At 51.0% G+C, this 16,732-nt stretch overlaps 2 protein-coding genes across 2 annotated transcripts; one reads left to right on the top strand and one right to left on the bottom strand.

Annotated features, from left to right (window-relative positions):
* Positions 1-1,714: 1,714 nt before the first annotated feature.
* TSPAN1 (tetraspanin 1) lies at positions 1,715-12,437 on the bottom strand. The gene is made up of 9 exons (XM_074334659.1): positions 12,270-12,437; positions 6,539-6,712; positions 6,034-6,098; positions 3,325-3,531; positions 3,041-3,115; positions 2,826-2,924; positions 2,590-2,745; positions 2,402-2,485; positions 1,715-2,214 (listed from the first exon to the last, which is right to left on the bottom strand). Exons 3-9 carry the CDS (start codon positions 6,088-6,090, stop codon positions 2,167-2,169), a joined length of 726 nt encoding a protein of 241 aa, XP_074190760.1. The 5' UTR covers positions 6,091-6,098; positions 6,539-6,712; positions 12,270-12,437; the 3' UTR covers positions 1,715-2,166.
* Positions 10,047-10,723, top strand: P3R3URF (PIK3R3 upstream open reading frame). The gene is made up of 2 exons (XM_074334660.1): positions 10,047-10,290; positions 10,579-10,723. Exons 1-2 carry the CDS (start codon positions 10,047-10,049, stop codon positions 10,620-10,622), a joined length of 288 nt encoding a protein of 95 aa, XP_074190761.1. The 3' UTR covers positions 10,623-10,723.
* Positions 12,438-16,732: the final 4,295 nt, after the last annotated feature.

The following is a 16,732-nucleotide window of genomic DNA, read 5'->3' as shown; positions in this document are numbered from 1 at the left end:
CTAGGGGTGGGAAGGAAGTGGGTGAAGCAGAACAGGATAGGCATCATTTAGGAGGCTAGAACTGGTGCAGATGGAGGCCTCCGAACAAGGATTTCTGTGGTCCTGTGTGCAGATTCCATAGCTGGGCATTTTTTTCTGGAGAAAAGCCATTATTTTCATCAGTTTCTCACCCAGCCAATGATCCAAAGAGGTTAGGCAGATCTAAGGTAGAGGCACCAGAAAATGGATGGGATTGTCCCGAGGGAATGAATGAGATAGCCCAAGGCAGGGGAGGTATGACATTTAAAGGGTCTGTGAAGGACTGAGGGTCAGGAGGGTGAGTGTAGACCACCTCTTGAGAAGGGGTCTGTCTGGTGAACTCCTATAGTCTTGAAAGGCGAGGCAGGAACTGATTGGAATTCCTACCCTTTCGTCAGTTCTCTGCTCCTGCCTCCCCCTCTACCTCACCCCCCCTTCTGTGCCTGGAGCTCAGCTCGGCGATGGCACGGGTGGTGTGTGGCTTGGTGTTTCTCGACACCCTGCCGCCTCCAATGTTTGCAGGATTTAGAGATAGTGCTTCAGGTGCCACAACAGCCAGGTTGAGGAGCAATTAACCCATGATGAGGTGGAGGTCCGCCCTGGGCAAACAAATCTGCAGCCTCTACCGGTATATGGGCAGGGGTTGTGTGTGCAAGGCACAGTAAAATGGTGAGGGGGGAGGAGGAGGGGGCTCACTGCTCTTCCTGTCCACCCCCCAGCAGTTCCTAATCTGGGCCTGATAGACCAGCTCTCAAGCACTATATGGTTCTGTCCAGGTCACTGTTCCTTTTTGGGCTCAACAAGGGGTTACAGTTCTGGGCTGCCCTAGAAAACATGGGAAGAGAGACCCAGGGGTCAAAGGGAAGCAAGGAGAAGGACTGGTTTGCCAGGCTGGGCTTTGCTTGGTAGCAGACACCATGTTCTCTGGCCACAGCTTCTCTCCTTAGTGCTATCACTCCTAGTTCAGCAATCAGATCTATGTCTAGGACTTTCTGGCTTTCTGCTAAATCTGTCACCATGTCAGCCAGGACCCCAGCAGGCTCTGGAGTCGGATGGCCTGGGCCCAAATCCGGGTTTAGCTCTTCATGTAAGGTCGTGGGCCTGGAACAGTCACTTGGCCTTTCTAGGTCTGGTTTCTGGGGCATGGAGGTGGTTAAGATGAAATAACCAACCAGATCCGTAGAGCACAGGGCAGGCCAAGACCAAGAATAAATTAAATTCTTTCTGAAATCCCCAAAGCAGGGACAGGTGTGAGGCTTTACCTGAGTGGGAAGGGTAGGCAGCTTGGATCCTCCAATGGAGGCTTCCAGAGGGCGTCACAGAGCCTAAGGAGTGACCTTCTCCTGTTGCCTTGGCAATATGTCTCTCCGCCCGACTTGGGCACAAGCTTGTTATTTTCATAGCTTTCTGGTTCAGTGCCCCCAACCGGGAGGGGATAATTTCAGGCCAAAGTCCTCCCACATGATAGGGAGGCAGACTGGCCCAGCCCCTACCTCCTCCGTCAGTACCCTCTTGGCCATCCCTGTTAAGTTCCCTCCCAGGCCTGAAATCCAAATGGAGCAGAGAAATAGCCACTCACTTCCACCCCACTTTCCTTCTGCTACCCTTCCAGGGGCCTTTTGAGTCCCCAACCCCACAGGAATCTGAAGCCAGTTTAGGCAAGATGGGCCCCTCTCCCCAAGGATACACTTGAATATCCAAATGGAAACATTTTAATTGGTTTATGAGTTCTGAAGTGCCTACTACACATCCGCCTGGTTACTGCTAATTTTACATATGCCCAGGATATAGGGTACCTTTCTCCCATCCCCCAGTGGAGTACTGGGATCACCAAGAGCCCCATTGGCCTGAAGGGGTGTCAAGGGTTTAAAAGACAGACTGGAGGAATGGGCAGGAGAACTGGCTACTTTAGAATTGGCTCTGAAACAGGTGGGTCCCAACCCCACCAATGGAAGGCAACGTCAGGCATAGCCTGAAGAGGGTGGTCCCTATTTGGTCCCAACTCCAGAGCAGCAAGGCTGGGCCCACTCTGGCCCAAATGACATTGTTAAGATCTTGTCCCCACCCTGATCACAGCTGCTTATCAGTGCCAGGGTGCCTCTTCCCAGTTCCTGTGTGGCAGCAGCAGTGGCAGAGGCAGAAGCAGACTTATTTCAAATTGCAGTACAGATAAATGGACACAATCATTGCAGCCAGCTGATGGGGAAGGAATAGGGAGAGATGAGGGGACATGATCAGGGTCTTTAAGCTTTACATCCCTGCCCTCCCCAGACACCCTACCTGAAGCTGTTAGAAGTCTGTCTCCTCCAGAGAGGCCTCAAAGATGAGTCAAACACCTCTGGTCCAGGGGGGATATCCTGCCCCAACCTCCTCACCCTCTTACCTCCAAGCCCCCAATTCCAGCCGCCACACCACCCACAGTGACAGCATTGGTTCGGATGTCATACAGAAGCTGATGGAAGCAACCCTTGGGAGAGGGAAGAGAACATGTATAGTCAGCAGCTGCCTCCCACCTTCCCTCAGCACTCGGAGGCCATTGAAGCAACCCCAGCCTTCCAAGCTAGCGCACACCTGTACAGTCTTGTTCTCGGCCTTCTCCTCGGTGCAGGGTTCTGTGATCGTGCCATTGACATTATCAAAGCAACAGTATGGGGGAAAGACATGGTTCTCTTTGAGGTAGGGAGAGTCCTCAAAATCTGTGTAGTTGTTGAAGCCACAGCACTTGAGCTGGAGACAAGGAGGTAAGAGTGCTCGGTGGGGCCTTGCTTCTTTCTACCCACTCCACAATCTCCCCCAGCCCAGCTTACCCCTTCCATGGTGGTGTTCCACACTTGGGTGAAGTCCTTCTGGGAACCGTAGTCTTTCTTGATGGCGGGCACTACCAGCAACGTCAGGAGGTGCTCAGCCTGGGTGTGGCAGGCCAGTGTTTAGGGCTTGACAGGCAAGGTGACCATTCACAGGCCACAGCCCACTTCTAGGGCTTTGCCCAGTCTTACCCCCTTGCCCCATCCCCAGTCCTCACCATTGAGGTATACACCAAGGCAACCACAGCAGCTGCAACCTCAGCAATGAAGATGATGAGGAGGATGAAGAAGAACTGAGTGGGGAACAGGGGTCTGAATTTTAGGGAGAGACAATCCCTCATGACTTCCTTGCCCTAACCCACCCTTGTAAATCCGGGGCTGGGACCCATTTGCTGAGGCCCCTGTAGTCCAGAACAGAGCTTGGGGATCCCCAGGGTCTGGTGTTAAGGGCGAGGGGACCGTGGGCTTTGGTGATGGGCCTGTGGAGCTGGGTTTGACACACCATCATGAGTGCACACTTGTTCTCCGTGTGAGCACCGTAGCAGCCCAGGAAACCAAGAGCAAAGAGCACAGCGCCAGCTGCGATGAGGAAGTAGCCCACGTTGACAAACTGCATGGCACTGGATGACAGTGGCCCGAAGATCTTCAGGAAGGATGACCCATCAACTGACACCCAGATGCCCACCGCCAACAGGGTCACACCACACAGCTGGGGACAGAGAGGCACAGGTCACACCACACAGCTGGGACAGAGAGGCACAGGTCACACCACACAGCTGGGACAGAGAGGCACAGGTCACACCACATAGCTGGGGACAGAGAGGCAGATCTTGAAACAGTGCTGGTAAGCAGTTCCCTACCACACAGTTGAGTCAGGAAGATGGGAGACAAGAAACTTCCCTTTTACTGGCTAAGGAGTCTAAAAACTCATCCCGTAGGGAGGAAAAACATCCTGTAGAGCCAGAAGGATGGCAGCTGGGACACCCATAGCCAGCACCAGGCTACACATCTAGGCAGATATAAATGGGATCACAGGTTCCTGAAATATCCACGGGAGGGTGGGGGAGGGAGGAAGGCTTTCCCTCACTGCTGCCAGAGTCCTGCCACACAGCTAGGGGTGCAAATAAGCAGGTGAGCACCACCCCTCCCTAATCTCCTTCCCAGGCTATGGGTGCCTGGAACACCTCTGTCCTCTGATAGGCGGAAACATGGGGGTGGTAGCATTGAGCCCGCTCAACAGTCACCATGGCAATGAAGGCGGGGCTGAGGTTTACACCTGCTCCCAACCTTGGAGATGGAGGTGGTGAGAAGGGACATCCACCCTGAGGCCCCATTTGGCTCCCCTCCAGGATTAGACTCCAGGCCTGCCCTTCATCCAGCCTAGACCTCTCCTTGTAGAGACTGAGGCACCAGAGGGGGAGCAGAACCAGAGCTCTTAGAGGCTGTCTAGTTCAACCCCAAACCTCAGAGGGAATCCTGAGGCCCAGATTGGGGAGGAGGGCACTGCCCAGTTCCCAAAGCTCTTAAAGCAAAGCCTTGCTGATCCAGAGCTTCAATGGATGAATCAGCTGGACACCACCTTGGTGCTTAGTCCCCACTTTCCAGTTATAGAAACTGAGGCTAAAACCAGGAATAAAGTGGTAGATTGTGGCTGGATCCCAGGCATGTTTGCCCAAGGACAAAAAGCTAGGCTTCCAGCCTGCAGGGTCAAATTTCAAAGAGTCTGAGGCTGGCCCTGCCCTTCTCAGCTAGCAAAGGCCTGGGCAACAGAGGCCAGAATCCAAACCGGATTTGCCTTTAACCCCCTCAGGCCAGAGCCTTTGCTCTCCAAACCACTGGGATCCTGTTGCCTTCTCGAGATACGTGGATAAAGGCTAGTTTTTGGAAGCCGAAGGAAGCCCAAGGCACAGACCACATCAGAGTCAGAGCGATAACTCACCCCCGAGCCAATTTATCCAAATTTATCTATATTTCATGTCTCCACTTCCTCACTTGTACTCACTCTAATCCACTCTAATGTGGCTCCAAGGTCTCTGGTGACATCCTGTGCTAAATCTGGTGGACACTTCCTCCTTGACCTCTCTGCTCTCTCACTCTCTTTGTTTTCCTCCCATTGTTCTTTCTTCATCTGCTTCCTGGTGGCCATTTTTCTGCTTATCCCTTAGAAGCCGGGTTTTCTGGAGTTCACTCTCCCTGAGTACTCTCACCCAATCCCATGGCTTCAATGACCACCTACGGGCCCATGGCTTTCAAATATCCATGTCCAGCTCCCAACTGAGCTGCAGCCCCATTGGGTACACAGCTGCCTGTGGGACATCCCTTGCGTTGCTCAGGCCAGAGACACAGGCATCATCTCCAAGACCTGTCTCCCTTGCCCCGTCTTCCCTCAGCTACCATGCCAGAGTTTTTGCCTTTGTCCACTTTGTCTGTTTCTCTCTATCTCCACCACCATCTCCAGGGGTCACACCTCCCTGCTCAGCTTCCTCAGTCAAACATGCCCTATTCAATTTGTTCCTGGTTTTCTGAACAATATCTGATTTCATTGCCTTTGGGCCTTTCTGCATATTTTACAACCCTTCTACCCAGGGAAAATCCCCAGCCTCAGCTATTTCCTCCAGGAAGTCTTCTCTGAGCAGGTGGGGTTCAAGCTCCTCCTATGGGCTCCCATAGTCCCTGTGCTAAGGACAGAAACACTATGTTGCGACTGTCTGACTATCGGGCCTGCTGGACCTCAGATCCTCCAAAGCATAGAAAGAGCTTGCTCATCTGTCACCCCAGCACTCAGCACTGAGTCTTAGACCATAAGGTCTCTGGGTCTTATCTCCTTTCAGATCCCCATCATAGAGAGGCCTGAATTTTCTTCCATACTAGGTGACCTAGAACAAACCCCTTTCCCTCATCGAGCCTCCAATGCCTATAAAAAGGGGAGAATCATTCCTGTTTGTCTGCCCTGCCCTGCTCTAAGTCTGGGTTGAAGCTTCCTGGAAGGGAGGAGATGCCCCTAAGTTTCTCTACTCCAACTTGTGTGGCAGCCAGGATGCTACTTGGACAAGGACTCAACATCTGAGGAGACTTCTGTACCCCATCATAAGGGGAAATATCCAAGCTAGAGTCTGGGCACAGCAGTCTGCTATTCCCCAGCTTGGGCTCTGCTCAGGTGGTGACCCACTGCTGTAGGGAACCCCAAGGAGCCCACCACCCCCATACTTACAAAGATGAGAAAATTGAAGAAGATCATCATGGTCTTAATGAAGCTATAACACTGCATGGTGGCTCCTAGGAGGCAGACATGTGTGAGTTAGGACTTTTTTCCTGCCCTGGCTGGCCCTGGCCCTGGCATTGGACCCTGACATACCAGACTCCAGCATCCTGGACTCATCTATCACAAAGCTTCCCCCTGCATCTGGCTTCTGACACCTCAGTACTTTTTCCACGTCCATCCTAACAGCCCCACCTCTTTGTACTGCCCAGGCTTTCTACCAGCACCTGCCACTCTGAGATCCTAACACCCCAGTTTTCTCCACGGGTACCCCAAGGCCAACCTCCACACTACAGGTCACTCCATGCCCTTTTCTGGCACCTATATATCCTGGGCCTCCCTCCAAACCAACCCTAGACTCTTCCAGGACCCTCCACATGGCACTTCCAGCTCCCCAAACCTGCTTCCAGATTAAATTCACTTCATAGGGTAATCTCTATCCTATGCCATCGCCTACCTGTTCAGGGATCTTGGTAGTGACTTCTGAAAGAGGACTCTGCTGAGGCTCCAGAGGAGATAGACAGCTCCAGGGAACTGCCACTGAGTGGGTGGGCAGGGAGACAGCGGGCAGGGAGACAGCGGACAGCCGGACAGGACAGCCGAGAGCTGGCTTTCACACACCACTGCTCACCTGCAGGCGGGGCAGGGGTTTTAAAGGCTCCTTCTGCCCGCCTGCCTGTCTGCCTGCCCCACCCCAACCAGTGGGACTTCTCTTGCCCCTGCTGCCCCCTGCTGCCTGGAGATCTGTCCCCATAGCCACAGGAGCAGGCCTCCACCTGGCAACAGCACTCTTGGGCAACGCCCCTCCTGAGAAGGGAGAGAAGTCTGAGGGTGTGGCAGGTGGTCCCGTAGAACGTCTGTATGCCCTCCCCCACAACGGTGCACATATGCTTTTCACCCTATACCTGCAGATACATTCATGCATACCCTATGTACTCACAGGCACACACATCGGCCCAAGCTGCCACCTATATATATGCACACACAGATACATACATAAACACCTACTGGTGCTTATGAGTACACACACACACACACACACACACACACACGCACACTGAACTCTCTGGACTGACTCCCAGCAACTAACAAACAACAGAGCAACATCTGAGGTACACACTTAGAGTCTCTCTCTCTCTCTCTCTCTCACACACACACACACATACACACACACCACACGCTCATGTACCCACACACTATTAAAAAAATGACCTAGGTTTGGCAGCTCCTGCCGCCTCCTCTGAATAGCAAACAGCTCCTAGTCTTTCTCCATCCACAAAACCCCAAATTCCCCACCTTTCTCTTCCCTTCATCTTTCCGTCTCACTCTTCTCCCTCCCCACCCTTCTTTCAGTCTTCCCCCCACTCTTCTCTTAGCTCTCTGTGGACACCTCTTCCCTTTCTGCCAGCAGGTGGCACTATGGTCCCACAAAAGTGTCACTGCCCAGTTCTAAGGTTCTGTAATCCACGCCTTCATTAATCCTTCAGGGCTGCGTACACTCGCCTCTCCACGCTTCTGATGGAGAGGTGCTGGGATAGTTCTGACTTTTGAGTCACTTACAACAGGTGCTCGAATCCTGGTTCTGTGGCTTATTGGCTGTGTGACCCTGGGGGCAATTTTCTTTCTCTTTCTTTTTTTTTTTTTGAGAGAGAATTTTTATAAGTTTATTCAAGCCAAACTGACGACATATGCCAAAGAGCAAGAGCTCAAATGTTCCCCTCTGGGAGCATTTTTTTAGACTCAGTTTTAAGCCTGTTTCCTGGTCTGTATAAGACTAGTTAAAGGGCTTTAAAGGGATATTTTTCTCCACATTCTGGAACATAAGGGAGTGACCCACAGAGTAAGAAGGTCAGAATGAGGACAGTCAGAGCCAGAGGGGGTATGGCATGAACAAAGTGGATTTTTAAACTTCTAAATTTGGTTTGTTTTTATAATGGGAGGAGGCAGCTGAAGTGACAGAAAAGAAGAGAGGGGGGCTGATAACACAATATTTATACAGATCATGTTTTAAATGTATTACATATATACTGGTAAGTCTAGATTCTCTTTTTATCCCCTTTTTAAATATGGGGAAACAGAGGCACAGAAAGGTTAAGTTCTTGCCATGGTTACACAGCTTGTAAGTGGCAGCATCAGGATCCAACCCAGTCAGCCCGGTGCCAGAGCCTACGTTTTAACCACCAAGCAGACTTCTACCTTGATGGAATCTCTAAGAAGGCAGGAGGGGCTGAGAAGAGCAGGGAAAGAGGCCTTGGTCTGGGACTTGGGTAAAAAGATGGCTAAGGGCAGGTGAGCTTATAGGGATAGTGGCTAGAAGTTGATGGGGCAAGTTCATTTTCTAAGACTGAGGATGGCAACAGTAGAAACTGGAAGGGCAGGAGGTGTGGCGCCTTTGAGCATGATGGCCCCACAGTCTCCTAGCTGGCTCTTGCAGGAACAGAGAAAGCAGGGGCTGGGAAGGGGGTTTGGCTAGAGGGAAAGGGAGAGTGGGGGTGAGGTGTAGAGGGAGAAGGGGCAAGTTCAAAGTTCCACGAGAACTCAGTGCCAGCCTTGGCAGAGCCATTGATGTTCCTGTCTCCTACAAGAAAGAAGATAAACCCAGGGTTGGAACATCTTACATCCCCTGGGGATTTAGCAGTTTCTCCATCTGCACTGATTGCCCACATGGCTTTCTCTTTCATCTCAAGAATTGGAACCAGGTCATGTTCATCTATGTCCCTAGTTTCTAGCACATATGAAGTTGTTAGTAAACATGTGCTGACTGAATGGATGAGTGAGTGAGTGAATGAATGAACGAATGAATGTAAGCAGAGTAGCACGAGTTAAATAATGTCTGGGCTTTGGACCTTGGTCATCATAGATTCGAATCCCTGCCTGTCTCTGATTGTGTGACTTCACTCAAGTCTCAATTTCCTTATACGGTCAATCCTCTTTATCATAGATTACATATTTGTGAATTTACCTACTCACTAAAATTTATTTGTAACCCCAAACCAATATTCATGGTACTTTTGCAGTTATTCATAGACATGTGCAGAGCTGCAAAAAATTTGAGTTGCCCAACTTGCGTGTTCTCAGCTGAGCTTGAACAAGGGGACATACTGCCTTCTCATTTCAGCTCTTATAAGGTAAACAAGTGTTCTTTTTGTGGTCTATTTAGTGTCACGTTTTTTGCATTTTGGGGCTTTTTGTTGATGATTTTGCTGTTTTAAATGGCCCCCAATGTAATGCTTGAAGTGCTGTCTAGTGTTGCTAAGCACAAGAAGACTGTGCTGTGCCTTACATAGGAAATACGTGTGTTATATAAAGGTCATTGAGGTACAAGTTATAGTGCTATTGGCTGTGAGTTTGATGTTAATGACTCAACAATATATTTTAAATTAGGTGTCTTTAGAAAAACACATTAAACTAGGAGATGTACTGATCGATCAGGTGACAAAAATGTTATGACCAGAGGCTGGTAGGAATCTAACCCTGTATTTCTCCTAGGAACATTGGCTCAATATTTGCTAAGTCAATGTTTGTAGTGGTGACTTTATTAGAACATAACTATCATCAATAAGAAGAATTGACTGTATATGAAAAAGGAATAATGATAGAATCTCCTTGTAGGATTGTTGTGGGATTAAATGAGATAATGTTTGTAAGGTATTCAGAACCATATTTGGCACATAGTAAGTGCTCAATAAAAATTGTTACTATCGTTAATGTGGAGGCGTGAGAAAGCGAAGGAGTGATTTTGCCCTATGCATAGTTCATTTTCCTAAAGGGCCTTGCTGAGGTTTTCTGACTCTTGACTTGACTGACTCAAGGAGAGAACTGTGAGAGAGCCTGACCTATTGGAGGGGGCTGGGGACCAGGAACTGTAATAAAGAGCCCCACCCATACACAGACTGTATGTCATAAAGGCCTCAGCCGCCCTGGCCAGCAGCCCCCACAGGCACACTACAGAAGCTCTCTGTGCCATGGGGCCTTCTCAGCTTGTCCGTGCTTCTCGGCCCCGGGGCTTAAGTTCCCCCCACCGCAGGCCAGGTATAGGCTGGCCTCGGCCCAGGTTTCCCAGGATGTTCAAGTGCAGCCGCAGAAGGTACCGGCAGAAACCCCAAGGCCCGGCTGCCATCACTGCAGCCACCAATCTTGATACCATGGCCAGGGATATCAACAACACCCACACTCTCAGCACCAGTGTGTGGATCCTTCCACCACAAGGTTAGCCAAGGGCCCTGAGTTTTGGGAGTTGGAAAAACAGGGCCACTGAAGTTTTCCCCACCTTAGCCCTGCATAGGCACTCTAGGGGACACACGCTCTGTGAAATATCACCATCCTAAAGATATGGAGGGAGGGGTCTTGATGGCAGGTATCCTAAAGGCTGAGAGCCTTAATGGAGGATGTATTGACTGGGAGTGGAGGGCTTGGGGAAGAGGGTGAATCTAAGAGCAGTGGAGCTTCCAGGACTGCTGCCTTTCTCATACTCTTCCCTCTCCTTCCTCTCCTCAGTTCTCAGACGCTTCTGTCAACCTGGCAGCTTTCTGATCCTCTAGAAATGCCCAGAAACTAGTCCAGAAGCTTGGCTGGCTCCAGACCTGCATCTCCTAGGGGCCATGGGTGGTGAATACAGCCAAGTACAATCATTTCTGCTCCAACTGCCTATTCCACTCTGAAGTGTTTCCAGCTGACTCTGCAGGGTATGAGGGCAGGGACAGGCTTCAGCAACAGAAGCAGGGATCACAGTTAGACAGGGGAAGGATAGGACAAAGTCAGCAACACACACCATCTCCCCATCTTTGGCTTCAGCTTTTGTTCTACCCTATGAGGTAGGGTGCCTTCCTGCCTTGCACTCCCATCTGCACAGAGAAAAGGATCTCCATAGACATCTTGGGATGTATAGGGAGCCAGGTCCTTGGGGAAGGAGGTAGAGGCACACATCAGAAGAGGATAAGATGAAAGACAGATTTCACTACTTGAATGTAACCCCATGAGTGGAGTGTGGTGTATGTGGCTCTGTGTCCCTGGGATGGTCAGTATGTAGGTGTAGCTGCTGGTATGTGTGGGTCTGGGCGTGTGTGTGAGACCAGAACAATGGAAGTATAAGTGGATATGTGGCTGAGTGCGCCTTTGCAATCCAGTGTGCGTCTGTGGCCGGCTATGTGTGTTAAGGTGTGTTTGTGAGGGTATGGGTGCATCAGAGAGAGCCATCAGCTCTGCTAAGAGGAATGAAGGTCAGGAGGGGGATGGGAGGCAGCCTGAAGGAGGAGAGGGTTGCTTCTGAGGAGGGTGTACCACCTTCAGCCCCCCCAGCCATTCTCTGAGATCAGTGTTTTCCAGGACTCACAGCTGAGCCTGGCCTTTGCGGGTGGGGCAAAACAGAGTTTGATTCCAGAAAGTGGGGAGGGTGCTAAGCACTCTGGCCTGGGGATTTTCCATTTGGATTTTTGAGTGTGCGTCCATGTGTCATCGGGTGTAACTGGGTTTCTGTGGGGTGTGTCTCCATGGCATTGTGTCTCAGTGACAGGAAACATTGTGAGGGACCCTGTCTCTAATGTGTCTCTTTATGCATGGGTTAGTGTGTCCCCAAATCTGGCTCCAGTTTCAAAGCTGCCTTCCCTGAGGGTTGGGAGTGGGAGTGAACCCTGTGACCTTTGGCCTGGCCCTTGGGGTTCAGGAAACCTACGGGGAGAAAATGAAATGTGTCTGTGTCCATCTACTCCAAGGCTTGCCAGAGAATGGGACCCTGAGAGGAGGGGAGGGACAGAGAATTCACTGACACTTCATGCTCAGACCTTGCTGGGTGGGGGATGAAGTGCCTCAGGTATGGGGGCAGGGGTTGCTAACCCTCAGCTGGAAGGTGGCTGGGCTAATGCCCAAAGCCTATAAGCGGGCCTCACATAATAAAGACACATGACACAATCCATGAACACATGCAGACATGTAAATATAAGTGGACTCACATACAGATGCACAATGCAACAAATACACGTGCATACAAGTACATGCCTATAAACAGAGATTTGCACTGACACTCATACACATAGACCTCCCCCCATGACATATGTAACACAAACACATCCTTACAAATTAACGCAGACACAAACTTGCATGCACCTAGTCACAAGCATATAGGCACATGCAACCACACTTATGCAAACCCTGGCACACAGACAGGCACACATATATGCAGACACACTCACCAGACTTCCCTGCCCCTGTGGCCCTGAAACCCAGAGTGTGTGTGTGTGTGTGTGGGTGTCTGTGTGTGTGTGTGTGTGTGTATGTCCACACTTGTATCTGTGAGAGTGTGTATGTATGTGAGTGAGGGGAGTGCTGAGCTGTGGGAACCCGATGACATCATCTCTTCTGGCTATTTTTAGCTCCCTCTGCAATGATGGCTTCTCCACTGCCCCTCCCCCTCCAGGCTCCCACCTCTCCTCCCCATCCCTGCTCCCAGAGGCAGTGGCAGCCAGAGGACACCCACCACTTCAGTCTAGGTGTGACCTCCTGGATAACTGGGTACAGCTCACTCTCTCCCACCCTGGGGCTGAGAATCCTGGGCTTCCAGGCCAGAGGAGGAGGCTTGGGCTGTGTGGCAGCCTGGAGGAGGGACCTGGGTTAGGTGAGCAGACCTGGCTGGTCTCCAGCCCCCGGAGTGCCTCTGCTTCTGCTTTTCAATCTGAAACTCTGTCTCAGTCAGTAGTGCCTGCTATGTGCCAGGGAGGGTGCCAAGTTCTGGAGATAAAGCAGTGAGCAAGACAGTGGGAGTTCTTCCTGGTGGGAATTACAGCTTGGTGGGAGACAGACATTAAACAGATCACACAGGCACTGCACTAAATTGTGGCAAGGGCTCTGAACATTGGTAACAAGGGGAATTAGTCTGCGATGATGTTCTCTTTCTTTTTCAGTCTCCCATAGAGATCACCTATGGAAACCAGAGGGGCACACTCCCTTCTTGCATCTTTTACCCCAACAACCACATCTCCAGAATTCTACAGAGCAGGGCTTCCTTCTCACACCCCAGGCTGTGCTCCCAAAACTGTACCAACCCACCATCAAGGTGGCCCACAGCTATTCATGTCCTCCTTTCCTTCAGAACCTACCCACAGCTGATCCCCAGGAGGTGGTCCTTTGTTCCTCAACTATAGATGAGAAAACAGGCCCAGAGAGGGGCAGCACTGGACCATACCACCGGGTTTGGTAAGCAGCCCAGGGGAGATGGCAGGCAGGTGGAAGAAGTGGTCAGCACAGGTGTGAGAAGAGCAGGGGGTGGGATTAGGCGGAGAAGGGGAGGACCACTGTGGCCTGAGAGGTCCATGCCTAGAGAAGGGTTTCCTGCACCAGCCAGCCAAGGGCAGCCACCGGAAAATCAGGTTTGGCAGCTTTAGCCAAGCCCTAATGGCTGGAGGAGGGGTCCAGACAGGTCCAGGGAGGTGGCCTGGGAGTAAGTCCCTCCTCTAGCCCAGTCTGGCCAAACAGCCCATTGGGGGAGCATTATGTAATACTGGGACCTTTGAAATTTGGGGGGAACAACTCTGGACTGCAGGCAAGAGCCCGGAATTCCAATCCTTGTTCTGCCCCAAACCCCACTGTGATCCTTGGAAAGTCCTGCCCTCTTTCTTGGCTTCACTGGACCCTCCCAGGAAGGAGCCCTGGAGGATCAGGTTCCCCAACCCCAACTCCTGCCCTCCAGGTTTTCCTGGGAATCTGACTCAGGCCTCAGGACCTGAGTCAAAGGATAAAGGATAGGACTGCCCCTAGGGCTCCAGGCTGGAGGTCCCTTGTCACCAATCAGTCAATGGCCGGAAGCCCAGCTCCAACCCCACAATGCAATACTGGTCACCCCACCCATACCAGTTCCCTTATCCACATCCCCACTTCCGGCCTCTGTTCCTTCCTCACCTTCAGGGAAAGCTGCACAGCTCCCTAGGGAATCTCCCATAGCTCCTCCACTGGCTCCCTGCCCAGTGCTTAACCCTACCTCCCTCTCTGCCCATTTGGCCTGGCCAGTCTCCCAATAAAGTTTCTTTCCCTGGACCCTGGGGTGGGCTGGGGAGGAAAGAAAGCTCAGTGAAAGCGAAGGAGCCTCCTCCCCCCCACACACTACCCTCAGGTACTAGAACCCAAATGAGGGACTCAGGGGGAGTGGGTGGACTGAGTGCTGGGGTCTGGCACTGGGCTGCCCTGGGCATATCTTACCTGCTGGAGATGCGGGGGAGGTTGGAGTGCTGCCCTTCACATATTCAGCCATCTCCTTTTTCTGCCCTCAGTGAATTCAGGAAAGAGAGCCTAGAGCCGAGACTTGCCTCCTCTGGAAAACAATCACAGAAAACCCCAGCCACGCGAGTCTTGGCTGTTGTCATTATGTTAATGACAAATTAATGAAACACAAAAAAAACCCCACAAAATTCTATATGCATAGAATCCATATTCACAGAATCTTAGCATCACAGAATTCTAGCACAGTGAGATATGAGTTACAGAATCTTAGAAATACAGAATTCTGGCATCACTGAGTCCCAGATCACAAGTTTAGAGTATCCTTGAATTGGAAGTTTTGAGAAGTCAATTAGTGAAGCCTCTAATTTCAGGTAGATGTCTAAGCCATTGGATTCTCCATGGGAGATGAGCAAAGGAGTTCATACATGAACACTAAGGAGGAGGAGGAGAGCCTGGACACCGGAGTTTAAGGTAAAGTGACAAACTTGCAATTAACCAGACAGAAGACAGACCTCTTCCATGAAGACACAGTCCTGGTTCCTGAGGATAAGGGGAGTGAGGTGGCAGGTGGGGATAGAGGGGAACTATATAAACAAAACATAAGCTAAAGCAAAAAATCAAGTAGCATAATACACTGGCCCCAATGCTTCCAGCTTTCCCATGATTGGGGTTAACATCAGCCCAGGAAATTTTTCAAAGATTAGTAAGATTCCTTATCACATTGCAATGGCAACCTTCCCTGGCTTTTGTGGGAAGAAAAGTACCAATCAGAAAATAGTCCATATACCACACTTTTCTTGGGGCTGCTAGAAGGAGCTGAGCCTTGAGCAACATGGTATACACCAAAACCACCCTGTGGGGTGGGGTATAAAGCCCCCAGCAAGGCCCTAGCAGGGGACCTTGTAGAGGCGTCTGTCTTGGGTGGTGTCTGGGGGAAGGGGGTGGTATTTCTATAGCAGTCAGCCTTGAGGCAGCACTTTGTATTGGGACCCTTGTCTGATTATGGGGTTGGTTACTCAGCAAACAACAGGGATATTTACCTAGCATTTCTGGGAAACGACTGCAAACCCAGAAGGAGCAGCTCCAGAGTGAGGCAAATGCCAAGCCCTGCTGGGCAGGAAATGGGGCAATGTCAGCTGGAGATCTTCTTGCTCTGCTGCCTGTCCTTGGATTCAGCTCAATACCTCAGCTCCTGCCTCTCCCCACACCCTCATTTGCCTCCCTCTCCCTGCTTGTCTGCTGTCTACTTGCTTATATCTGCTGTGTGGCCTTTGGCAAATACTATCCCTCTCTAGGTCTCAAACCTCCTTTGCTCTCTTTTAGAGTCTATAATTGCGTACCAAGTGCAGCTTTTAGTAATTTATAGTCCTGGTTTTGTCCAGATCAGTCCTAATTTCAGGTATCTCCAATCTCAGCTTCCAGAGAAAGTGTCAGCCAGCTTCAGGGGAGAATGCAGGGACTAGGGAATAAAAATAATGCTAACATTTGGCATCCCATAATGTCAGTGCCTGTGACAGGTGTTTTCATAAATCTTACATAATGCCCAACAACCACCCGGTGTATATATATAAATCGTTGCTCCCATTTTATAGATGAAGGAACTGAGGCTCAGGGATAGTAAATAATGTGATTAAGATCATTCAGCTAGGGAGTAACAGAACTGGAATCTCAGCCAGGTCTGTCTTAATCTGAGGGCTGTGGTTTCAGATTAGCATTGTTCCAAGTGGCTTCAGGAGGTAAAATGAAAACCCAAGAATGGGAGAAGTGGTCCATGTGATGAGCCCTGAAAGGAGATGAGTTCCATTTAGGGAAATGTGCAATAGGGGCTGACATCTTGTGCTGTGAAACAAGCTGAATGGAGGCTCCTTCTACTGGGAACTCCAGGTTTTCTCAGCTCAGTTTGGAACTAGCTGGGCTAGGTTGGGTATGAGGAGGTTGGAGTGAAATGTGGGGTGGTGCTGGGCTGGTCTTCATGGGGTTGGGGGATGTTCCCACTGTTCCTGGAGACAGTGTGTTGCAGAGTGGCTGTGAATGGGAACTTCTTCACTTTCTGGGATGGGCTAGCTCCCGCCCCCCACAGTTGGAGCTGGTTGTCAGGCCTCTGGAGCCTGAGGCAGGGGACTTTCCAGCTGGGATAGCATCAGTGTTGGCACGAGACTCACTACCTTGAGGTTCCCAGCACCTTTTGGATCCCTAATGTCCTGCAGGAGACCCTACTCGCTGCGCCATTTTTCGGGCGGGGCGGCCTGCGGGGTCTCTGCTCCCACTCCCCACACAAGAGCGCAGGACATGGTGAGGCCAAAAAGGAACACCCACGGAGCCATAGGTAGGGGAGTCATACCACTATGGTCTCACTGGAGGCTGGGCCCACCGGACGCGCGACCTGCCGTCCGCCTTTCCGCCAACCGACCGACGATGACTCTCCTCCACTCTCCTCGACTCT

Source organism: Rhinolophus sinicus, linkage group LG06 (genome assembly GCF_036562045.2).
Source record: "Rhinolophus sinicus isolate RSC01 linkage group LG06, ASM3656204v1, whole genome shotgun sequence".
NCBI classification, from domain to species: Eukaryota; Metazoa; Chordata; class Mammalia; order Chiroptera; family Rhinolophidae; genus Rhinolophus; species Rhinolophus sinicus.
Note: the sequence above shows the minus strand (reverse complement) of the source record. Positions and strands in the feature narration are given on the sequence as shown.